The following is a 26904-nucleotide window of genomic DNA, read 5'->3' as shown; positions in this document are numbered from 1 at the left end:
TAGCTGAGGGTTCTCTAGGTATTGATTGGGTTACTTCGTAAGGACGTAGTCCTAGTAAATGAGATACAAATTCTTCTTTATCAATTTCAGCCCATTCTGCTTGCATTTCAAACAATAGCAAATACAGACTGATATCTCCTTTCTTGTCATCGAATTTCTGCATAAGGTGACGCAGCTCCGTTTTCGGCCAGATCTGTCCGGTATTTTGAGACTTTGTCTCTGCTTCAAGTTTTAATCTCTCTAATTCATACTGTTCTTTTCTTCTCCGCTCTTCCACTTCTTCCTGCTAATGTTGTTTCAACTGTTGGCTGGCTATTTTTACTGCTCTCAAAAAGATTTTATTAGTATTTGTGGAAATATTCAAGCAATTTATAACATTTTGGATTCTTTCAAGAGCCCTTCTTGGGAGGAACATTTTGGTACCACTTTCCAAGGGATCCTACAATTATTTTGGATTTTATCAAGATTTTCAAGACTGCTGAAAACGTTAAATTCATCAAATTTGTGCATTGGATTTCGTATTGGATTCATCAATTTAGCTCTTGGAACTTTTATTCCTATCTTATTTGGATTATTTACACTACTTTGGATCAATTATGGATTTTCCCCACCTCTTTTTGGAAGTGTTGGACTAAGATACTCTGCTTATACAGCATTTGAGAAGACTTTGACACAATAGGATAAGTTGTTTACCTTTTACACTTGTATCTTGTATTTTCACTATTTTCCTGTATTTACTTGTTTTATTTAATATTTGATATCAAAATGTTTGTCTGTTATTAATTTATAATACTCCCGTATTATTTTAATTATTTTTAACCTTTCTGATATCATATTATTTCACCTTATAATTTTATATAAGACGGTTACAATGCAATATACCATTGTTCCTCTGAATTTAGTTAAATTGTTGATTTACTATTTCTTTGAAATTTAAATAATAGTTGCCACTTAATACAACTTTCTATTTGTACGCTGTCATATGTAATTATTCAATACTATGTTTATTTTCAACTTTTAACTATTCATATAATTTATTTTGTTTTGTTATTTTGCCTCACATGCAAACATTAATGCATACTGTATTTTCTTCTCTGAATTTGTTTGTCTGATTAGCTGTTACACAGCCATTTCAATATTAATATTATTTACGTCTTAAGCTCATTGAAGATTTAAAACTACATTATATTTATTTCTTAACTCTGCATAAAAGACCCAACTGTATTAATATTCCTATGCGATGTCATTACTTTTTTGAATAACTGTTTTACCATAGGATTTACATTTTTTTTTCAATGGCTTTCTTCACTATTCCTCTTATCTTACTTTACTGATCTTACATCAAGAGTATTTTTATAACGATCCAATATAAATACAAATTTCTTGTTTTATTGGTATCTTTCTGCATACCTATTTTTTGTACTTTAACATTTAATTTCTCTAAAAGTTGACATCTTTTTAAAATTCCAAAGGTAGTGTGATTATTTCTCACCCCTTTGACACACTTTGGCTTAATTTCAAATTGCAATCATAAAAATTTAATTTCCATAGGATTAGCATTATAAATTTGTTGCCTTCTTTCACTTTGCTTTGTAACCTACAATAAGGTATTTTTTTTCATTAAACTCATGTCATTTCCTTTACTGTCTCTAATTTATATTATATGATTAATGATTTTGATTAATTAAGCAACATTTTTAGTTACATAATATTATAATTTTTTTTATTTTATTGGAATTTTAAATAACTTTGTTATTGTAACTGATAACTGTATTGTATACCATTATTTTTTCCTGAGACATTTCATCTGTGTACTATCAAATTAATGGCTTCTCTAAATAACACTTTATCCCCTACTGCATCTTCTTCCATATTAAGTGACACTTCTTTTACATCCTATGGACTTTCTACTCAACCAGAGACTGACTGTTATCGTACGGTCCACTTTATGAAAAGTGCATCACAACAATGTCAATTTCTTGGTGCAGAGAACGCCAAACACAAACTGAATAAAGCTGATCAAAAACTGATTACAGACATTCTGGAGAATTTCCAACTAGCAATTCTTTCCAGAGATAATCCACTTACTTTTAAGAGTCAACAATTGGCAGTGATAAAAGAAAAATTAGACTCAGTCCAGGCTCAGTTAGATTCCTGCAATCACAACGCCGACTTCTTGGATAATTCTTCCTTTCCAAAATTGCCGTCTTTGGATCCAGTTAGTCACTCAATTACGGTGGATCGATTGCAGGAAGGACCTTTTACTGTTGTTCAAAGGAAGAAAAAATTCTCTAAGATTACGACTTCCTCTGAACACGTTCTACTTGTCAGCTCCAAACTTTTAGGACAAGTCTACAAAACAAACAAATACAGGATCCCTTATCCAAATCCATAGCCCCGAAGTTCGCATCTATTTTTATTAGGCAGATACGTCCAACAAAGTCCAAAGAACTTTTAATTCGCTGTGCCAATAAGGAGCACATTACCAAACTGAAATCTGCTCTCGAATCCTAAGAAGAGTTCAACGCTCATTTCAATCTAAGAGAACCTCAACCTCTAAAAGATAACATTATAATATTTGGAGTCCCAAAAGACTTCACTGCTGAGGACGTTACCAATACCCTCAGAGCTCATATACCTCCTGACTCTGAGAACGCCATCCATCCACGTACGAAACTTTCCTGCACTGAAAATAAAAATAAGTGGATTGTCAGTATTGACAGAGCTTATTTTCAAAAACTAGGCCAAAAAGGACGTATTTATTTTGGTTTCTCTTCTTGTCCCTACCGACGTCACATTAAACTATACCGTTGCTTTAACTGTCAGGCACTTGGTCACACCAGTCACCAGTGCAAGGCTCAACCGGTGTGTGTGGTGTGTTCGCAAACGCATGAACATTCTTCTAGAGACTGTTCTAACTCTCGTCATTGCAAAAACTGTAGCCTCTCTAACGATAAAGAAGGAACTACATACAATTGTTCGCATTCTGCCAACGCTAAATCATGTTTTACCTACAGGAAAGCTCTGCAACACTTGATCCTTCAGGCGGAACAAATTTAACTTCTAGTAACATTTTAACACATAGTATCAATTCCTTGAAATTCCTCCAATGCAACTTACGACGATCTGCTGCAGCCACTAGTCTAGCCATGCAACATATACAAGAATGGAACATCTCAATAGTTCCAATACAGAAACCATATCTGAATTTGGACTCCTTACCAATAGGCTCATCTTGCAGCACCAAACTTTTTCTGTCTACAACAAAACTAGCTGGAATAATTTACAATGATCCTCTAACTCCAACTCTATGGAGACTAACTGACCATACGATCTCGCTTGTTTTGGATGTTATGGAAGGACCAATACTGATTGTTTGAACTTACTTTCCTCCAAGCCTAGACATTTCTACTCTCCTTTTTGAACTTGATTATTTAAAACAGGTACCTTACAAAAATATCATAATTGGAGGAGACTTCAATGCCTCTAGCCACCTATGAGGAGCAGCCACTGAGGACAGTAGATCGCACCTTCTGTTGGACTTTATTGAATCCAACCATCTCTGCATTGTCAATGACACTAATTCTCCACCATCTTTTGACACCATAAGAGCCAAAGGGTGGCCTGACCTAACTCTTACTTCTTTTTCAATAGTTAATATTATTCAAGACTGGAGAGTTAGCGATGAAATTACACTGAGTGATCACAGAGCGATAACCTATAGTCTTTCATCCAATCTCACAGTATTTCAGAAACTTCGTTTTAAAACAAAATTTGGAGCAGAAAAAATATAGCTTTTGTAACTGGTCATCAAGGTTCCCAGACATTATTATTGTAAATACGATTTTTTCCCCACTGAAGAGAACTTTGCGCTTTCCTTTTACCTCAAGATATGCATCAGCTACGACATCGCATTCTTCCCCCAACCCGAATGAAGCATCGACATGAATTTACTTATGATAAAAAAATATGGACAACCTATAAATGTATTGCAAGAGCTCCACTGTCATCTGGATATACAGGGTGATTCACTAAAACGTATTCCACACTTCTGGGAGTAGTATTTTACTCAACGACAAATCGGGATCAAATAGTAATGCAGCGTTTGAAACGAAATCATAACAAGATATATGGTGTTGTGGGGAAACGGTAAAATGTTCACGTATGAAACCGTAACTTAACAAATGGCTGCAAAAGTAACAGGTTTACAAATGCGAAGCAGATAAGAATGCATGTAACTGGATATGGAACTATGTTCCTGATTGCAGCAGCTCAGTCGCTGCGCGACTGTACCTAAAGCGCTCTACCCGATGAGACGAATCCGAGCCGCCAGACGATTATATGAATGCCTTAAGAACTGTGCTTCCTTCGACAGACGTGCCATGAATCGAGAGCCAATTCAGTACATAAGCAATCACTATTCGCTTCGGTCTGACCTAAATCACTGACTTGAGGAACCTGTATTCGAACCCATCGGCAGCCACACCATAAGCAGCGCATATAGTTATTGCAACCTAATGATTCTTCATAGAAGATTGTTTTTGCTCAATGGTACCTGCAGAAGATTAATGCTGACCCCTTTTTTCGGCTTCCGTTTCATTCAAAGAGAAGGAATACTTCAGAAGGGAAGATTACTATAATGCACATAAATCGCATGTATAGACTCTATAGAACTTCCATGCTACGCCAGCATATGCAATATAACACAAATTTGCTGCCATGGTTTAGTCCGGTGTTCTGGGACCACTTAATAGACCAATATTTCTTGCCTGTTTGTTTGGATGGACGGCTTCATAAGATGTTTTGGAGGAAGGCTTGCGTGAGTTGTTGAAGAACCAACAGATCCATCAGTCGCTGGATGATATGTGGTTCTAGCATATTGGAACTTCATTCGACTTCAGTCATGGCGTTCAGGACTATTTAAATGTGACATTCGGATAGCATTGTATCGGGCATAATGGTTTTAGTTACTGATTTGTATAAATTATTGGCTGAGCCTATTCTTCTGGGATGTTTTTCCTGGGATTACATGAAAGATCTATCAGGTACACTGTGCCTAAAAAAGAAAGAAAGAAAGGGACACTTCTATATCTTACGCTTTACTGGGCCGTTTGACGAAATTCAAATTGCCTTTTTCATGTGTCGAAAGCGCTATTTAGGATTAGATTTATATATAGCATTAGTTTAACATAGGTATTTTGACACAAAATGGTACTTTTTCTGAAATAATATACCGATTTTATTCCATATTTCGATTCTATGATTAAGCCTAAAAATTAAATTTTGTAAAATTTGGCGCGAAATTTATGGAGAAATTCACAAATATATCTTGGTGTCTTTTTTTTTTTTTTTTTTTTTTTTTTTTTTTTTTTTTTCAAGTTTGCGTCAAGATTAATTCACTTGCGAACTTCTTAATATATGGCAACCCATTTTCCTTTCCCTTCCATTGTGAAGGACCGGAAAAAAATTTACTTCGTTTCTACCTTTTTACATTGTGCATGAGCGGAAAAAAAGTGACAAATTTCCAAAAAGTCTCCTTTCAAATTATTTTAACAAAGTGCTTAAACCACATTTGATGTTATTATCGCTTTCAACAATTATGCGAAATTTCAAAACGCGCCAATATATAAATTCACATATATCTTCGAAAATTTTGAATAAAACATTTTAATTTTTTGCAGGTGTGCTTGGAAATGCATCTACTTTAAGATGATGGTAAAAATGTTATAGATTATAATTCAAAATTGTTTCGAAAAACTTATTTAAAAATACAAATTTGAAAAATAAATCATAAAAAAATGGGCAAATTTTATTTGGAATGAACCTAAATTTCGAAATGTTACACGAAGAATCAAATATGTTTAATAAAAAAAAGAGATATTAATAAATAAATACTCGCATATACCCCACTCAATTAACATTGAGGAGCTAAACATTTGAGAGCTGATTTTTGAAAACTTACCGAATTTTACAAAACTTGTCAGCTTAGCATAATTTGAGTCGTAGAATCGAAATTTGGAAAATATTGGCATGTCATTTCAGAAAAAATGCGATTTTGTATCAAAATGCCTATATTAGAACAATGCTATATATAAATCTAATATAAAGTCTAAGTCGCGCTTTCGAGACATGAAAAATGCAAGTTGAATTTCGTCAATCGGCTCAGTAGAACAAGAGATATAGAACTGCCCCCCCCCGCTTTTTTGCGCAGTGTACATTGGATACAATGAAGAAAATCTTGTTCCTCTGATCTACGTAGCTGCCGTGACTTTCCGGTGGACACCCGATATATTTCAAAAGTCCGTGATTCCATGCGGCGTCCATGTCAAGCTTGTGTTGTAAAAGTTGGCTGAAAGCTTGATCAACTTTTCTGACCATTCTTAATATCGCAACTGTTAGAGTTTCATGAATAAAATAGTATTCTTAACTTACATGGTGCTTGTTCATTTCACGTGCTTTATGAACACTTCCCTACGAAGATGTTATTTCTGAAGATTGCACCTTTGTATTATTATCTGGTCTTGATTAATATTTGAGTAACCACCCACTCTCAGAAAATTGTACACGTGTACCGAATCCCCCTGTGCATATTAGACAGGCGATTTGCACATGGGAAATGTTTAAAACTTTATGCTGTAAGTGGAGCTTTAATAAACTCTACTTGCAGCTGTCTATCTTGTTTACATAGGTAACTTATCTATGTTGTATATGTATATAACGTAGTGCATATTCCACGGAGAATATCAACTAATAATGCGATGAATATTTTCATGTCCTGGAATCTTTTATTGTAAATAATCACTTTATACCGATTAAAAATGGTGAACGCTTAAGATGAAGTTAAAAATATTTTATTCAGTCCAAAAAATACGAAAGAAAAGAAAATGAGATGAAAAACATATGAAGGAAGAAAAACCATTAAACATGATAAAAACGTAGCACGTAAAAGAAAATAAAAGAATATTTAACGCTCATTTTTCTGGTGCATTTCTTAATAGTTTATAATATTTGTGAAAAGAAGAACAAACGCAAGTAAAACAAGATGTGGGTCATTTTAATAATCGGCTTACATTTCGTTTCTCTAATCTAAAGGAGATTTCGGACATCATTATTATCAGCTTATCTGTTGCTCTACAAACAAATATTTTGATTTTCAAAGATTTCATATCTTATTTTTACCCCGGGGACAATTATTTTTAGGTTCAAAACTTTGCAGTTGAGCTTGTGCTGGAAAAATGATTGCCCTTTTAATAAAGCTCACAGATTTTGGAAAAAAAAATCATTTCTTTTCGTCACTTAAAAATTAAATACTGTGTCCATAGCTAAGCAATATATTAACGACAATGAATAAGGACAAATCTGCAATCTAACAGATTGCACTTTACTGGCCACCCAAAATACAGCAGCATAAAGAACAAGAGATAGATATTTACTAGTCAAATGATATAACGTATAATGGCGAAAGGATTAAACTAGGATTAGCCTCCTCGTTTCACAATAACTGCTGAGCTCCTCAGCATCAGAGGCTTTGAATGTGTTGCTTAGAGTATATTAGGTCATGCAGTCTCCACAAGTTGCCAAAAGTCATGTGAGGTAGCCGGAATGGCCTGAGCCACTCGTTTACCAGTAATTGACCTTTTACGGCACGTTGTTGGTTGGCAACGAAGAACTATTAAATGTTAAACGCTACGTGTGGTCGCGCGCTGTAGCTTTGAAATTTGGTCTCAGGCAAGCCTTGGAAATAAAAAAAGGATAATAAAAATCTAAAACTACAGAGATGTAACCTCTTGAGCATGCTCGTGATGAAAATTAGGCGGGTGCAAGAGTAAAATCATAAACGTAACTACAGGTGGCAACTAATATGACAATGCATAATGTAAGTGTCTTTTACCGCCGTGTCTCTAGACTCAGATAACCATCATCATGTGTTGTAGGTAGTATCGAAATTCACTTGAAAAGACAATACTGTATCATTCGCATCTCATGTTTAAAAGAATTCATTCCGCTTGAGAACTTTATAAACTGCAATAACCTTTTTGTAACTGTAATAACCCTATGGACACTTCTTTAGTATTGTTACGGATTTTGTATTTATTTAGCTATTTTTAGTAGAATTCGTAATTAAATTTTTTTTTATATTCCCGTGCAGTGCAGCACGAGTCTTATTTGAAGAGAAACTACGCCGTAAAAACTAAAATACAGGAGCACGCGAATTTAGCATTTTAATAAATACATGTCTTGTAATTGTACTCTTTTGCTATCCAGGTAAATCGAGAAAGTACAGAATGTTCTGATGCGTGATTAAAAAGCTTATAAAGGCCGGATCAAAACATCTCAATTCAGTTGTTTACTTAGTTCTGTTATTGATTGTAGCGAATTCGCGGTGAGATCGGATTAGCTTTCTCTGTTTTGAATTGAGTCCTATTCAACGTTTTAGTAGTTCAAAATATAACCACTGTGAGATATTGCGCGAATAACTACAATAACTACTGTGAGATATTGTACGAATATCTCTGAGGAAATTTCAGCATTTTGTTTTATTTCTTGGGATAATAATAAATTTTATTAACTTTTTATCGACTTGTGCATTTATGAACCTGACGCAGGCAACAATATTATTATTACGGTTCATTATAATATTGTGTTCTCAGTACTCATTAAATTTATCTCATTATATTTATTTGTTGTTTTTGTTACATCAAAAGAGATGGTCAGTTGAATTTGTGAATATCAAACTGTATCGAAACTATAACGTAATCTTTTAATTGTCCTAAATTATTATTTTTGAGACCCGGTGGCTAGCGCATCGCCCAGCAGCACCACAGGTCCGGGGTACAATTCCCGGGCTGGGCAAGGTCGACTCAGCCTTTCATCCCTTGATTTCCATCCCTTGGGTCGATAAAATGAGTAGCAAGTTCGCTTGGGGACTACACGCTGGGGGTCCTGCGACAAGCTGACCACTTGTTAAGGGTATATGCTTACACACCCCGAGGCCTACGGTCAAGAAAGCAGATTTCGGGCACTGCAGGCCTTTGTCCATTAGGGCTGTTACGCCAATGAGTTTAGTTTAGTTTAAATTATTATTTTTAATAAATAATACATGCGGTGTGCACGGTGGGCTTGCAGGATGTACCATAATAGGTCAACTCGAGACCCTTTGAAAAGCTTCTATTGCTCATTTACTCAACCTTTCTTTGCAAACTCTTAAAAAGCTTGCATTTTTTTTTTTTTTTTTTTGAGTTAGTATTGAAAGGCATTACCAGTTGACTCATGATATATCGCTGGTGTCCCCCATACTTTTACTGCACCTCTCCATGCCCGAAGGTCAATGCATAATTGCAACTTCGTACGCTGGTAGTAGTGTGAACGGTAATTAAAGCAATGCACACTTTCAAAAATACCTCTTCTGTGGTGATAATTTCGAATGGTACTCGTCAAGAATGTTTGTTATGCAGCAGCTCATAAGAGCTGTTACATAACAGAATAGCAGCGAAAATATAAATTTGCGCTGCTATTCTAGCGGTTGCTGTGCGATTCGTCATTGCCCACGAGCACAAATTTTCTGTTCTCCCATTCGGTTTCATGAGGAGCAGTGTAAGGACATTTTTCATCATGAGTTTGTCTCTCCTGCACCCACCCTTGTCGCATTCGCATCACTGTGGCTTGAATTTCTTAAACACGAGCTATGATTTCTCTGATAGATAATCAGAAGTCTTTACAAGCCACAATTCTTCTTTCGTCTATTGAGAAATTTCTTCTAATAAACTACATTTTAACGTACAGGCATAATTATTGCAATTTAGGTGCGTAGTAGTAACCACCCAATCTTTGGTAGGGCAACAAGATTTGTTTATTTCAGCTTTAAGAACATAAAACCCGCATTAACTGATGTGAAATTTTATTTTCCTCTGTCTTTAATTCTTGTTTGCGCATTTTAAGGGGACTCATACACCTTAAACCCCTCATGATCTTCGAAAATGTGACTGTTGCAAGAATTGAGATATTTTATTTATTTTAAAAGCAATTACTTCCAACCTTTTACAGCTGACTACATAATATAACTGCTTTGGAAACTAGTAACCAGAAAGTTTGTGTTGCCACAAATATTTTTGTAATTTAATCCTCTTTGTGACAAAATATTTCACCATGTTTCCACCTTGCGCACATGATATTTTGAAAATGGCTAATGATACATACATGAAATTTGATGGGATTCTTTATATGGGCACTATTTTCTAACTGAACCAAAAATCTGATGAATATTTTAATATTAAAAAATTTCATAGACGAAAACATTACAGATTTTTTTAATAAAATACATTTTATGAACTCAACTCCAAATAAAATAAAAATTTAACCTAAAATTCTTAGAATTTTAGGTTTACAATTGTTTCCAAATGTTATAAAAGCTATATATTAAATATGGAATTATGCAACAGAATATTTTAAACTGTGCGCGCAAGGTGGAAACATGACGAAAAATTTTGTCACAAAACGGATTAAATTATCAAAATATTTATGGTAACACAAACTTTCTGATGACTATTTCAGAAAGCAGCTATATTATGCAGTCAGCTATAAAAAGTTGGAAGTAATTGCTTTTAAAATAAATAAGTTATCTCAATTCTTGCAAAAGTCACATATTCGATGATGTTATGGGTTTTAAGGTGTATGAGTCCCCTTAAGGTATATCGGTCAAATTGAAAGAGTGTTAATACTTCGTGTCAAGGAATAATACCTTACGCCCATAAAAAATTAGTATATTTTCAATATTTGATCATAGTAATAGACTTAATAGCAAATTCGATTTTGTTTCTTCAAAAATGATGAAGCTTCTTCGATTGGTGAACTAGATTTGCTTACACAGAATTAGGTTTGCCAGTGCCCTTACGCAAAGCTAAAATGACTGTGTTGGTGCGGCATCACATGCAAATTCGTTCTTAATCCGTACTTGTTCGAAGAGATCACTTCCACAGGTAAGTGAACGTGCTCCATCAAAAGTGTTCATTATGCAACAATGTTACAGAAATACAGCAGCGATATGTCGTCAATGACATTCTGTGGATGCAAGATGGAGCTTCTCCACACGTCACCACATGTGTTTGTCAAGTTCTGCAACAGCACCTTGGAAATAGAGTCATCTCCCGTAAATTTGTAATTTCGTGGATACCGCGATTCCCCGACCTCACAAGCGATGGATTTCTGGCTCTGGGGTTATCTGAAACCTCAGGTGTACACATCAAATCCACGAGATTTGTCAGAATTGAAAGGTATCATAAAACATGAAGTTATACAGATTCTTCCTGGGATGATACATTGTCAACAATACGCTATCGTCTGCGAAGGTGGGCCTTTCTTATGCTGTCATTACTCTTTACCATGTTCTTCTTTGCAAGAAATAATTTTCTTTTATTTATTTCGGCCGGCATTTTTCGTAATACTTGAATCTGTCTAATGCTATTTGTGGTTATCTAGTGCGCTGATCAACTTGCGCAGGAGAAAAGTGGCGTTGCTATTCCAAATTTTCGAAGTGTTTTTACTGTAACTGTAGCCGTGATAGCTCTATTGTTTTAAATCATCACAATATCAAGCGCATACTTTCAAATAACAATATTTGAAATTTTATTTCGATAGGTTCAGCGGTTAGGGCTGTTCACATATCAGGAAATTCTTTTATTTAAATTTCAAGGTATCCATCATGTGTTTGCCTTCCACCCCATTTCAGATCTTGTCATTCCACTAAACAGAAATTCGTTTCATTTTTATATTTTCCTTTTTTTATTTTTTATTTTTATTTTATTTTTTTATTGGAGGTTTGCTCCTTGAAGTCAGCATGATCTAAAATGGCAAATTAATAAACTTTTAGAGACATTAGGAGTTTTTTTATGCTAAAGACGTGAAAAATGAGCAATGCCCTCGCCGGGACTCGAACCAGGAACCTCTCGAATACGCGTCGAGCGGAGCGTGCTGACCACTACACCACGAAGGCATGCTAAGAAGGCGGGAGAAATACCTAATATACTCCTCGTTTTAAAGGGTGACGGGGGATTAGAGGTTCCAACTGCCAAATCTTGGTGGTGGAGAACCATCATCCACCACGTTTGTTTTTCAGTTAGGGCCACAATGTAGAGACATTATGTTATTTCGAAGCAGGAAAGATGAAAAATGAGCAACGCTTGCGCCGGGACTCGAACCACGGACCTCTCGAATACGCGCAGAAAGTGCTGACCACTACACCACGAAGGCATGCTAAGAAGGCGGGAAAATACCTTATAAACTTTTTTAATACATGCTTGTCTGCTAGATGTAAGTTTTTTCTTTAGTCTGAAGATATTTTGTTGCTCACATAACTTTCATTATTTAATTTTAATTAAATAAATATGAATTACATATCTGTGTTGACATTTTTAAAAATAATCATTCCAACAAGAGGGGCCCCAGGAACATTTCTGCCCCTGGTATAGATAGCTGCAATTCTGCACCTGATATAGCCGTTTTTCTGGATTTATCCATCTGAAAAAGTAATATGAGAATATGAGGGAGTTTCTGTTAGAAAGTTCTTCACGAACACGCTTCTCTTCCCTTAAACTGAAAGCTTTGGTATTTTTTCCCACATTAAAGAATCAAATCTCATTCTTTAGTGAATTAAATAATACTTTAGTAAATTATACATAAATTCAAAGTAAAATTAATTTTCAAGTTTAATTTAATTCTATATTATTAAGTTTCATGTTTAAGATACATTTTAATTAAGTAATAAATAAAAACTAATAATATATACAATTAATATGTAATATATAACTAATAATGTGTACAATATAATTAATTAAGAAATCAGAACTTATTTGGATCTCTGTTTAAAATAAAGTATAGAATTTTAGAATGTATAATTATAATTTGTATCTTTTTAATGAACTCTTCAAACGACAGATTATTTTAAAGATGCATTAAAGTCTTTCATCTGTTCGAAAGATGTATTCTACCAACAAGCTTTGAAGCCTTTCCGTGTGGTAATGAATTAGCCGCACATTAACAGTACAAATGCAGCATTCAAACATTTATTTCCTGCGGGTTATTTTAAAACATTCAAAATCTCAGAGGATGAGCGTCAAAAGTAATCAAAGTTTCTTCTTCTTTTGTTCTCTTACGCTTAATGGCTTTCAAGCAAATGCCAACATAATTAGTGCCTCAATAACAACAAAGTAACCTTTAAAACTTTGATAATAGGCTGACTCTGGCAGGTTGCCAGATGTGGCGTCTCAGTGGCTAGATTCGGTATTCTGGGAATATATTAAGGAGATCGGAGAAGGACTCGATATCCAAAAAGGAAATCGTTGAAAGGAGATCGTGCTACTTTAAAATAGACGGTATCTCTCGTCAAATGTCAGCGGTTTGCATTGAAGATTTTAATCCTATTTTTAAAAGCAACTATAGAATCATAAATTGAAACAAAAACATCTTTTAGTCCGTAGTTTTCATCTTTCATACCATAATGCGTTCTGAAATGCTATTTCTTCTCTCAGTTTATTATTTATATTAGTTATATTACTCTTCCTAAAATTATTTATATTAATCTTCTCTCCGTTTATTATTAGGTCATAGCGGTTATTGGAATAAAATGTATGTTATTAAAGCATACGTTGTTAAATCTGCTATAAAAACACGTACAATGACGTGTACACCACATTGTACATTGTCCCTTGTACGGGATATTAAATTATACGCATTTTCCCCTACATTTCATTTAAACTTCCTGAATTCTACTTCATCGATAACACATAAACCACAACAGATTAAATGCACTCTTTTAAAATTCACTATATTTATTTACCATAGCGACATTCTGGCGCTAGGTACCCTTAACAGCGTTACATATCATTCATTTTATTACCCAAAATGCAAAAAAATTATATCATCTGAAGAATTATCTAATCGTTGTCACATGTTTTATTCATATACGATCATAAACCTAAAACGAGGTATAAAAGAAATTAAACAAATAAAAAAAGAAACAATTTTTCACAGAAGTTTCAGCGCCGCTTACCTAATGCGCATGCGCTACTCGTAAACATTCTGCTCTGTCCGAGTAGGACTGGCGATAATATTTGCTGCTAATATACGAAACTCATTATTTCCTCGAATGTCCTTATTTCTCATTCAATTCATTCAGTGGTCACTTCTTGGAGAGGCAAAAATACATTAAAACTCAAAGCATCTTCATTAAACATCGAAAGATGTAGAAAAACATAAAACACCAAATGCAGTTAAAACAATTTTTAAAACAATTACAATTAAAATAAGAATTTCTGAGCAAAAGGAAGCAATTCGGCCAGCAAGCAAAAAGGCACATTTTTCGGTGCACAAAATAGAAGTTTCCTTTTGGCCCACTCGGCAGAAATCACTGAAGCGTAGAAACTGACTTAATTTGTTGTGGACGCTATGCTGAGTTAATATATGGGATAATTTAATAACTTAAACGATAATTCCACAATGGATTAAGTATGATTTAATTCGCAATAATAAAAGAAGACGTTATCTTTGTTGTTCCGAAGCTCAGTTTCTCTAAATTGTCAACAAATAAACTATTCTGCTAAGTTTCAAATGTAAAAAAATATGGCTGCCATGGAAAAAATAGGCTTAAGCGCACTTAAACAACTTTTAAATTGTTGATAATTCTACAACTATAACATGCAGTTCAACTAAAGGCATAAAAGCGTTAACCAACATATAATAATTAAAAAAAACTCATGGAGATGAGTAACAGAGTATGTATATGTACACACATATATATATTTATATGCTTTTGGCGTGGCCAATTGCAACCAAAAAGGGAGAAGTACCACATACAAAATTTCAACGTACTGAGGCTATTCCTTTTTGAGTTGTGCTCGATACATACATACATACGTACGTACGTACGTACTGATGCCACGAAAAAATTTCTTCTGAATCCATTTTAAATCACTTATATAATTTACCAATTTGTTTTGGAAAGAAGATTCCTTTATTGTGTCCTTATATACAGATATCATGCAAAAAGATTCTTAAATTGCATTCGATAGCGGTCAAAATGGATATTTTCGTTGAAATATGGTACCCGTAATTTTTCGTGATTAAAATACTTCCTTTATTTCGCACAGGGAAGTAAAAATAAAAAATCCAACTTGATAGTGTTAACAACTTTATTTAAATTTTTAACAAAGCGCAAAAATACACCCATCCTAAGCATTATACTCATTTAAATTTATACCACAGTCTTTCGAATATAATTCTAATGCTGCCATTCTCGCAAAGCATTATTCTTTTACTTTCATTCTCGACTGTTTGTTTGTTTTGTTCTCAGCAAAATTATTTATATTTAAAATTCACCAAAATCTATATAGCTCTCTAGGTTTAGCGCTAGGTTTTAAAATTTTTTTAAATATTCACATAAAATTTCTTTTCTTCTACTCTACCTAGTTTTTTCCTCTTCTGAGAAATACTTTATTGGTAAATTGCATTCCCTCGATTTTTTTATTGTTATTCAGTGCATTCAATTTGTATATGCATTTTTGTATTAACATTTCATTTGGAACTTTCATTCGCCATCCTTCTTCATACCTTGGATGTGCTACTTGGGTACATCGGTCAAGACTCACTCATATGAGGTGTCCGCGGGATTTTACAAGATAAATAAGCAAGACAGTAGTTCAGTAGTAGCCCTCAGGTACCGTTGTGTGTCGTCCGCGTCATGCGGCAAAAACGCTAATGTCTGGCGAAAGCCAAGTTCCATAATTAAGAAATAAGCAAGACATGACGCTGAGGCTCAATTACTGTCTGTTTTCCGTTCAGTATTCATCAGATATTGTAATGTTAATATTACTCCGTATTCTTATTAGAATGTAGTTTTTTTTAAAATGAAAAATATTGTGATAGCTACCAGAAGTATATCCAAGACGAATTTTTCCTTGTTATGTTCTTGTTGTTACTGAATTATTCGGAAATTAAATTACTGGCATAATTTTCTCCACTACATTTTTAGATCCTAAAAATAGTTAATCCTTTTTCGATTAAACTAATATAACCAATCTCTGCAGTCCAGCGATTATTCTAGACTTTACATGCAGTGGAAATCATATACTGAGCTGCCGTATACACTACAAAATTCTTTTTAATCTACAATTATTGCATGACATATTATCATTATTATTATACTCTTTAGTTATACTTCGAAAATCCAAGGAATGAAGAAAAATGTTTCAAAACATTTTTTTGTCAGCGCACAACAATATCTCACTGTATAATAATTCAATAAGGAATATGAAACGTGGATTGAATGATTTCTTGCCTTCAGACCTTCTCAACTGCATTTATATTATTTTTGCCAAGCTATTCCATTTTTAGTGTATATTGGTAGTACTCGTGTTAACTAAAACATCAGTTGTTTCATTTTATTTTGGCGTTATAATTACTGACGTATTCGATGAAAAAGAATACGGGAGTGATTCTGTAGCAATCATCACATATATTAACTTTGTAGTAATTTTTTTACCTTTCTACGCATGCAACGAAGTCTGGGGAAGAAGAGGAAAAAAGCACGAGAAAAAAAAAATCAAAGGAGGAGCGTATAGCGATATTATCGCAAAACATAGGATAGTCTGCACAGATTAATCATAATGAAACACAATTCAAAAGAATTTCCATACGAATTACTAGAATAAATTAAGCTAAGCAAGCTATCTCCATCTAAATTCTACTGGTAATAATAACTCACCTCATACAACATATACATTAGTTTCCAAAAATTAAGCAAAAATCACAAAAATAGTGATATCTCGTTCAGAAAAAGCCAATCGGTATAAAGTTTCAATATGTTGTCAAGAGTAGCTGAGTAAAACTACAGTACGCAAATTAGTGACGCTGCAGTCGGAATACGTCACCTGCGATGAGCATAAATTTGTATCTTTCAAAGCAAGCTCGCAAATTTCGATGGAATACTGAAATAAGAAATCTAGCATAATTAATTGGTTACTATGACCTCCACGCATTATTTGCCCAAAGGCCTGCGATGGAGAGCAATTGGGAGACTAGAAGCAGAACAAAATCAGACAGAAGTGGCCAGATGACTAAATGTGAGTCCTTGTGTGATTTATAGACTTTAGCAGCACGTTTTAATCACATATTTGGCATCCAGGAGGTTCAGCCAAGGACGGCGAACCGGTACTACGAGCGCTGAAAGCCGATATTTTTTGTCATGAACACGAAGGTATAGAACTGCAACTACGACGTAACTCAGATCATCCTTGTAGCAGCCACCGTAAGGTTGGTTGCAGCGTCAGCCTTGTGTAAAAGGCTTCCTGAAGGAAGTCTGCACACGAGGCAGCGACTTGCATGCTGCTCACGCTTCGTCATAGAGGAGAACTCTTTGAGAAAAGTACGTCAACATGTCCACTGGATGGCTGATCAATAGAGAGCTGTTCTCTTTATGGTAGAGTCGGAGTTCGGCCATTAAAGCGACAGTAGGCGTTATTTAAATTGAAGAGAACCTGATACCCGTTATCATCCATCAAACATTCGTGAAAGAGATGCATACGGAGGAGCTATTGTCTATGTTTTGGGGTAGTATCTCTGTGGGTGGACATACAGACCTCTATGTCTTTCTGTGAGGAACCGTGAATGCTCAGGCCTACAGAGATCACATCCTTGATGCTTATGCATGCACTTATGCGGGGGCAATAGGTGATGATTTCCTGCTACAGACCGCACACGGCTAGCATAGTGGATGATTATCATCAGCAGCAAACAGTTCAGCGAATGGAATGATCAGTTCGATCGGCGGAGCTGAATCCTATCGAGCATGTTTGGAACGCTTTATGAAAACATATAGCTACTCTGAATTCTTATTTTTAGACCCTTACCACGCTTGCAACTGCTTTGCGAGAGTAATGGCTCTCACTTCCTGCGAAACTGATAGACCGCGTAATTGACAACATTATAATTCTCTATATATGCTGTATTGCTCTTGAGGGGATCATACTCCATATTGAAGGTACTTTTCTAAACCAAACTAACACACCCGATTTGTTCATTTTAAACATATGCTAGTTTCTGCAATACCATAATTGCCTGGTAATTTCTTTCATGTTACTTTACACATTACTATGTGTTGTATACTGTGGGTCAGTTTCATTAAATTCTACACGTAACGTTTTCAGTAATCGTCCTTTTACAGATTTTTTCTTAATTAGTGATAACTAGTGTAAAATATATTGTTGATGTTGTAATTTATCTATCTACTATCTACAGGCCACAACAGATGCTATAAAGTCGATTTGAGTACTTTGTTTTTATCTGAGCAGGTAATGGATATCTTTTCTCACGTAGATATTAATTAACTAAATTTTTAAAGCACAATTTACAGTTTACTATTTTCGTTTTCCCTGAAAATCAGCCCAGCAGTGCCATATGGACAGCGAAATGATAGCGAGACGCTTTCTGAGGCAAAGCTTCTGATGAGTACTGCTCGATCTTCCATTCGAAAAGTATTGAACAAATATGTTAACTGCCGCAGATATAGAGCAAACCTCGCCACACAAATCATGTCCAATTTACAAGTCTCACGTGTTAACATATACTAGGCCATTTTTATGACTACGTCCACCGAACTGGACGTGTTCAAAGGTCTTTCGAATACTACGTATGCATTTTCCCATGCTTTTTGACGCGTTCTACCCATTGAGGAAGCAGTCGAATATCTTTTTACTAATGCATTCTTAGAATCCCTGAAACGATTCATTGCGACAGACAGAGGTAGACCAGTAGAGATTTTTAGTCGTTGCAGAACTAATTTTAAAGGATCTGATAGTGAGATCCAGAAGTATTTTTCAAAATATGAACGAAATCAATCAGTTCGAGCTTATGTTGTGGCGTATGGGAAAGGTTTAAAATGGATCTTCAATCCTCGAGTAGTCCCTAATTTTGGCAGTTTGTGAGAGTTTGTCGTCAAGTCGATGAAACATCACCTTCGTCGAAGCGTAGGATCTGCAATATTAACATGTCCTGACTTCACTACACTCATCACTCAGGTCGAGTCCTGCTTGAACTCAGTACATTGACAGCAATGTCTGAGGATCCTACAGATTTTGAAATTCTCACGCCGAACCAGTTTCTGATTGGAGTTCCAGTTTCTAATTTACCAGAGCAGGAGCTTCGCAAGAGCTATCTTCTATAGACAATTGCGTCAATCCGTCCTCCCATTTTTCTGGAAGAGATGGTCAAGAGAATACTTTTTCCAACTGCAACAACGTCCTATGACCAAAAAGAGACTTTCAGGTCAACGATCGTGTTTTATTCAAAGAAGAAAACGTTGCAGCACTGTTGTGGCGTACGGGAAGAGTCTAATCCTGGAAGTGACGGTAAGATTCCTGTGGTAACGGTACGAACTGCACACGGAGAACTCAAGAGACCTAGCTTTGTCCTTTATTAAACCAGGAAACAAACTCTTAATTACGATACAAACTATTTATTTATATAGACAGTTGAGCAGCTTAAAAATTGTCTGCATTCTATTATGTTTAAAAAGTTTGTGCTTAAAATTGTAATTAATTAAAACTGTATTTCAATGGTGGTCGGAAAGTTTAGGCGACATTTTCAAATCTGGCAACCACACGCAGATGCAAATTAATTTGCTCGAGCTAATTCGCCAGAATAGAAAAGTTCGTCTATTGGCTTGGTGATCGTCCGCTGCCTTGATGATCCCGCTTAGCCTTGGTGAACTTTAGTTTTTCACTGTTCTTTCATTATTCAATAAATATGTTTGCATGAATACAGTCCGCTTATTTTCATACGTTCTACAAGATTTAGATATCTTAGCCTGAAGCCGTACATATTTATAAACAATGCAAAAGAAGCTGTCTCTAGAAACTTAGTTTAATTTTTGAACTAGATATTTGAACGCAAATCTCTAAGTTTGCATTCAAAAATCTGCTTTTCATTTAGCAGACGGTTTAGAGGAATTACAAGCCATAAACGATGTTTAGGATATCATTGAGGGAAGTTATGAAGATTCATGTCGCCCAGACGATATAGTGGTTAGGGAAGCTTACTGCGGAACCGAAGAGCTCGGGTTAGAATCCCGGAGGAGTCAGGGATATTTTTAAATGTATAGTGTCCATGCGGCATGGAAGCTCTAAATATGCGGCGAGCTGAAAGTCCTCTCGAGAGATTATGGTAGGGGAAGAGAGGTAGTGAAACCTCGGACCCGTTCCCCCGTCAAAATTGGAGGCGGAACTGAGCGAAGTCGTACTGTCACCTGTGTCGTGCTCAAGGCTTTTGACAACGACAGGGCCAGTTTTGCACAACTTGCCACGATGAACTTCGTAAGTTTGTTCTGATGTTATTGTCAGACAAGTGAGTTAAGTCACATGAAGATTCAGTATTAGAATACATTTTAGTTGACGATAATATTGAAATAATATGTAAAAATATTTACCACTTTATCACAAAAAGTGTTAAAAGAGCAGCATAAAATGACAGTGACAGTGATAGTGATGGCAGGCCAAATTTAAACGAATTTAGAAAAGCGCTGCAAATTATAAAATCTCTTGACTTGAATGAGGTAATCAGAACAGATACCAGTAGTTTTACAAAGCACTGAATGCAACTGAAAAGTGTTGATAAACAATACAAAATTAGCATGAATAGATGCGTTCTTTTTAAAATTTTATCAGGTACATATTGATAAATTTCTTATAAAGTAATTAGAGGTAAATTTCAAAATCCCGTAAAACGTTTCATTTTAAGTGCTATTTTAGTCATTAGGTTGATATTGAGTTACTACCTTACTAGATACGTGTAAAGCTAATATTACAATTTGCGATACTCAAACCGATGTCTGAAACTCAGCCGCTGGAGATACTTAAGTATGTTTAGAACGAAAGTTATTCTAATAAGCAGCGGGTATTGTATTTCATTATTAAAAAGTAAAGATCATAAAAACATTAACAAAAGGAACGGACTTCAGAAGACGTGTTAAAGTCTTAACTAACCTTCCAATTCTTTTTTTTTTTTCTTTTGTTTGTTTTCATTCTGTTGATGGTTACACCGTAATACAGGGTGTTTGTAAAGTCCCGGACCCATTTTGATGTTTAATAACTCATAAAATAATGACGATATAAACAAACTTAATGGCATTTATTGATGGAATAACTTATATATTTTTTTGGTTTATATAACTTTTCAGGTTTGAATATCTTTACTTTTGTAAATATCGTCTGCGCGTGTGGTTAATATCAGATAATTTAATTTTCCAATCTAAATATCTGTACTTTTCTAAATATCGTCTGCTTATTAATTGCATTTTTCTCTCTTTTGTTTTTGGCATCTTTCTGGCATTGTTAATCGGCATAATGTGCGCATATGGGGATCTGAAAACCCCCATAAATACCGTGAGGCACAAAGGGATTCCCAAAAGGTAAATGTGTAAATGTGTGGTGTGGACTATTGCTCGACCGAGTCATTGGGCCTTTTTTTTTTTTTTTTTTTTTTTTTTTTTTTTTTTTTTTTTTTACAGAAAAGACGGTCTCATCAGTCGTATATTTAGACATGTTGGAAAACTTCGTATTTCCACAAATAGAGGAGCTTCAGCCACATGTCGTTTTACAACAAGATGGTGCACCACGTCATTGGGGTACCATCGTTCGTAGTTCTTTGAATGACCATTTTACAGGAAGATGGATTAGGCGAGGAGGTCCAATTCCTTGGCCACCCTGATCACCTGATATAACGTCGCTGGACATTTACCTTTGGGGATTTGTAAAGGACAATCTTTAGAGGAGGCGAGTGTCGAATATGGATGACCTAAAAGCCAGAATTACGACCGCAATAGCCTCTGTGGATGCCGACTTGTTTGCCGGTACCTGGCGTGAAATTGAATATCGTTTTGATATTCTCCGTGCGACGAAGGGAGCTCACGTTGAAGTTCGTTGACAAGGGCCATGAAACTTTTTGAGTCTATCTAACAATTTATGTTTTTAATTTTAATCTATCTTTATTATTTTATGAGTTATTAAACATCAAAATGGGTCCGGGACTTTATAAACACCTTGGATTTTAAAAACACAGTATTAAATAGTAAAACACTTTTAAAGAGTAATAAAAGGACATTTACTCTATTCTTATATTTCAGGTCGAATTAATATAATTTATAAGATATTATAAATTATATTAATTAATAATTTATAAGATATTATAAATTATATTAATTAATAATTTATAAGATATTTTCTCCCTCCTTTGCCGCATATTGTTGTGGTGAAATTAGAAGCATACTCGACGCGAATTCGAAACATCCAGGGATGTTTATTATTAACCAATATAATTTATCATTCAAGAAGAAAGGCTGTTTTTCGCCGTGCATTACAATATTTTTTAATCAAAATCAAAAGCAAGGAAGAAGATAACACAGTATTTCAATATTCTAATGAAAAACATGCATAATTTTTTAAAAAGTAAGCTAATATCGAATGAAACTTATCTTACTTCTGAGCTGTGGCAGTCACGTCACTCTGAGCACTCTCCGAATTTCGAATCTTCGATGGACTTCTTTCTTGTGCTCTTCGAAGTGAACGCAGCGACTGAGATCTGATCACCTCCGACGGCGACGAACCAACTCCACTGCATAAAGTACACTTGTTCACAATTGCACCACTTGCATCCATTACTTGTGGTCCTCGGTTAGTTTCTTTAGGACTTCGGGAGAGTATGTTTGGATCTAAAGTCGAACTCCTGCTTATAATAATCGAATTAAGGGTCTCTAAATGGCTCTGTTGCTGAAGGGTTTTAGGATCCATGGTTGGGCTTCGACGTATGGACTGATCGCATTTTACATGACGATGAGGATCCAGTATGGAATAATTGGTCAGCGGATACCTCTTCTTGCGATTAGTACTCAAGCATTCTGCTGTGTTGCTTTTGGAAACGTTAGCTTCTATTGACGGAGAGCGAGTCATGCGTTTACTACCTGTTTTGTAAACCTGAAGGGTGCTTGAATCCAGAGTTGGACTTTTGGAAAGTTTTGACACATCTTGGCTCTGGTGTTTCGGTTGAAGGGTCACTGTAGTTTCTGTGAGACGAGAATAGCCGGTAGAATCTCTGGAAAATGTAGGTAGCAGTAAAGATAAATCAGTACTCCAACGTTTTTCCTTCGGTGTCAAACCCACGTAACTAAAATCTGAGCGGCTTCTAGGAATGGGAGACTTAGGTGCAGGTTTTCTATGTTCGTTTTGTTGTATTGAAGACATTTTTATACCAAATGAAACCCTAACTGAACTTAGTTTTATGTTATCATCCGTAAATATTGATGCATAAATAATTCGTTTTTTGGAGGAAGTTTGTTGGTGATACTGTTTGAAAGATTTTCGTAAAAATTAGATTATTAGGCTGTGTTTGATATCTTCGTTATGAAAGTAAATGTGTTTTATATCCAAAAAATAAAACTCTCTTATGATATTTACTGTACAAAAATGGAAATCATTATTGCTCACAATTGCATAATCCAGAACAGATCTGGCTTCATATGTCGCTCATATAAATATCTAGATGAGGTTTAGATTGCTAACTACACAGTGAAAGCGAGTCAGCGTGACAGACCAGCTTCATTGGTTATCGCTCTTCACATTAGTGCTCCTATTGATGTTGGTCGTTCAAGCTCCTCCGTAAGTGCCGTAATGCGTTAGACACTCTGTCATGTCATGATTATTATTCATGCAAATTCCCTTCTGTCTGTCTATACTTTAAGATTAGCGTTCCACATCACTTTCTTCACATCTTTTGAATCCAGTCATTTCAAGTCCATCGCCTGAAAGAAAAACAAAGAAAATTTATTGAAGTTGAAAAGTGATTGCTTTGCCAAATTAAAAATGTGATTTAAATAAAAATCTAATACAAAACCTGTTAGAAATTTATATAAACAATAATATTTTTATTTTAAATTACTGGCCGCTGCCGCGGTCAGGTACTTAAAATAGCTATTTCTGTTATTAAATAATGGAGAATTTGTATGTATGTATGTATATATGCATGTATGTATGTATGTATATATGCATGTATGTATGTATGTATATATGCATGTATGTATGTATATATATGGGTGTATGGATGCATGTATGTACGATGTATGTATGTATGATCTTCATATTGTGAAACAAAGACTACACTTAGAGCCATATGCTTTTGAACACACATAGTCCATTATCCTAATATACATGCTTAGAGCCACAATTTTGAGCTTCAAATTTGCTTTTTACTTATGTCCTATTTTGTATCAATTTAATAAATTTTTAATTAACAAACTATACTTTTAAAAGAGAGCAGTGGCCACACTGTTCGAAATGAAACATTTTTTATTTTCCCTACGCTAGATTGTTAATGTTTGGTAAACTATAAGATAGTTCTCTTTTCCTTTTAATCAGCGCACTCGAGTATTTAAAAGTATTGTGTTGCCACAGCCCGAAATAAAAACCTTTTGTCTTCCAGGCGCCAGCATGTTGACATTGAGGAAAGCATAAGATATTTAACTTTTAAATTTAATCTGTCTATCGCTGACTAACAATATAAGAGATTCAAAAGCGATAAATGCAGTTCTTAATAATATTTTCATACTTTTTATTCAGATTGATTAAAATAAAAGTACACTTAAATAATGAAATGCCTAATTAGAGATATTACACTTTTTTTATTTAATTGCGCTATCTAGACTCATTGAAACCATTATATACTATTTTGTGTGATAATTAGTTCAGGCAGCTAGCCGCGCAGGTGGCTAATTATGAAAAACAAGAATTATATAATAATTTTAATGAATCTAACTAGCGCAATTAGATGAAGGATGAATGAGAGAAAAGACATCTGTGTCTGATCTCTCTCTAATTTTCTAGAAATTAATTAGGACTTCACTAAAATAAGTTTGCTTCAATGCCTAGTATAAAATTTTACATTTACGTGCTTCGCTTCCTTTTGACATAGGTTTCATATTATGATTATTTTCTACAAATCCTTCCGTAGGGTAAAATACGTTTTCTTAAAAACAAAAAAGCTATAGCATCTTTTTCCGACGATGGAAGATTCAAAATATTCAATATTCAGCAACGAAATCTGAAGATTTTTTCCCCTCCAGATGAAGACACATACGTTATGTGAATTCAAAACCAAACTTCACGTGAAGACGTCATGTGAAACTTCATGTGAACCGTCTGTTCGCCTGGACTTCGAAGGCTGAATCGCGCCAGTTCCCTTTTCTTATTACTCCTGTTTTCTATAACGGAAAAGTACAAAAATAATTTGTTGCATTACGTATTTATGCAAGTTATTTTAGTAAATATTTAAATAAATTGAAGAATAAGTGTAGGGGAGGGAAGGCAAGAAATACTGTAAGCAATAGACCGAAAAATAATAATGTTGTGCTGAAAGAAAGAAAGGCTAATTAACTACAAAATATAACAAAGTTCTTTTTCTGTATCAGAAACATTTAAATCTCTAAGTGACTTATTCTATCAAAGTGTTATGAAATTAGATAGACAAAACACTATTTTAAATTTAATTCATTATACACCGTGTCAACAAAAGTCCTTGCTGGCCTTAATTTTATAACCTGAAGTTCGCAGACATATACGTCCTGATACAAAAATGTTTGAAATGATGCGAAGATTCAAGATTTCGTGTTTTTAAATTTAAAGAAATTAATTTCGTGAAAATTAAGAAATCTAACTTTGTACACGTTCCTTTGGTCGCTACACTTACACTTAGGAAACTTCTATACTCATAATAAAATGAAACACAAAAAAAATTTATTCCTGTAAAGCAGAAATTGATCAAGATGTTTCATTAAAAGTCGAAAATCGTATTAAGGAGTCATACAACGAATTGAAGAGCGAAATGCTGGCAATTTTACGGAACTAAAAAATAAAAATTAAAAAAGGCCTTTCCTGTGGCAAAGTGGCTAGCGCGTAACGCAGCTAAACCACAGGTTTGGGGTTCGATCCCCAAGCTGGGCAAAATTGTCTCAGATTTTGATCCCTTATGAAGTGGGTCGATGAAATGAGTACCAAATTCACTTGGGGACTAAACACCGGGGTCCTGCGACAAGCCGACCACTTGCCCAGGGCATATGTTGATGCACTTCGGAACCCAAAGGTCAAGAAAGCAAAAAAAAAGGGCACTGCAGACCGTGGCCCACTAGGGCTGTACTAGAAAATAATGACAGTACAGCCTTCAATATTATCGCGTAGACAAATCGCAGTATCATTTGCATTATTAAAAATTAAAAATATTTGTATTTTAATGAATTTATTATAATTACCAGGTTATGACTCTGAAGTAAGAAAACTTCATGAAAATATTAGCAACGTAATTTTTGGTTTAGATAAATTAAAAATTAAATGTGTGAAATTTTTTCAGCATACCACATAGCATAGCAAATTCAGCGTACCACATTCAGCATACCAAATGGCAAAGAATAGTATTGAATCCTATTTAAGGTAAAATAATTAATCTCGGATTATTCTAATTTATATTAACCGAACCCTGAATGCAAAGTCAAAATGACATCAAATATAGTAAATTTGGAAATTAAATATCTTTGTCAATTTCTGTCGTTTGGAAGTCAAAATTTTTCGTGTTGCATTTTTCATAACAAACACAGAAGTTTAGTATAATCGTGTGCAAAATTAAGAGAATTTAGAAATTACGCCTATTTTTACGAACATGTTGAAAGAAAAATATTAATTATGCCGTCAAAGAATTATGCACATATTCGGAATCGAATATGCAAGTGAAATCAGAAAACAGGAAAATTATTTTTATATTAAACCTTAACTTAAAAAGAAATTACCGTGGAATTTTATAAGCATATAATAACTAATAAATATT

General features: G+C 34.7%; 1 protein-coding gene across 1 annotated transcript in view; it reads right to left on the bottom strand.

Annotated features, from left to right (window-relative positions):
* The window catches only part of LOC118204726 (uncharacterized), a 149869-nt gene that overhangs the window by 68696 nt on the left and 54269 nt on the right, over window positions 1–26904 (bottom strand). The window contains exon 2 of the mRNA XM_085813348.1: window positions 22519–23836. Coding sequence (XP_085669474.1) covers window positions 22519–23279 — 761 coding nt within the window. The 5' untranslated portion in view covers window positions 23280–23836. The remainder of the gene's footprint in view (window positions 1–22518; window positions 23837–26904) is intronic.

Source organism: Stegodyphus dumicola, chromosome 3 (assembly GCF_044657685.1).
Source record: "Stegodyphus dumicola isolate Sdum_Otavi_A_Nest chromosome 3, ASM4465768v1".
NCBI classification, from domain to species: Eukaryota; Metazoa; Arthropoda; class Arachnida; order Araneae; family Eresidae; genus Stegodyphus; species Stegodyphus dumicola.
Note: the sequence above shows the minus strand (reverse complement) of the source record. Positions and strands in the feature narration are given on the sequence as shown.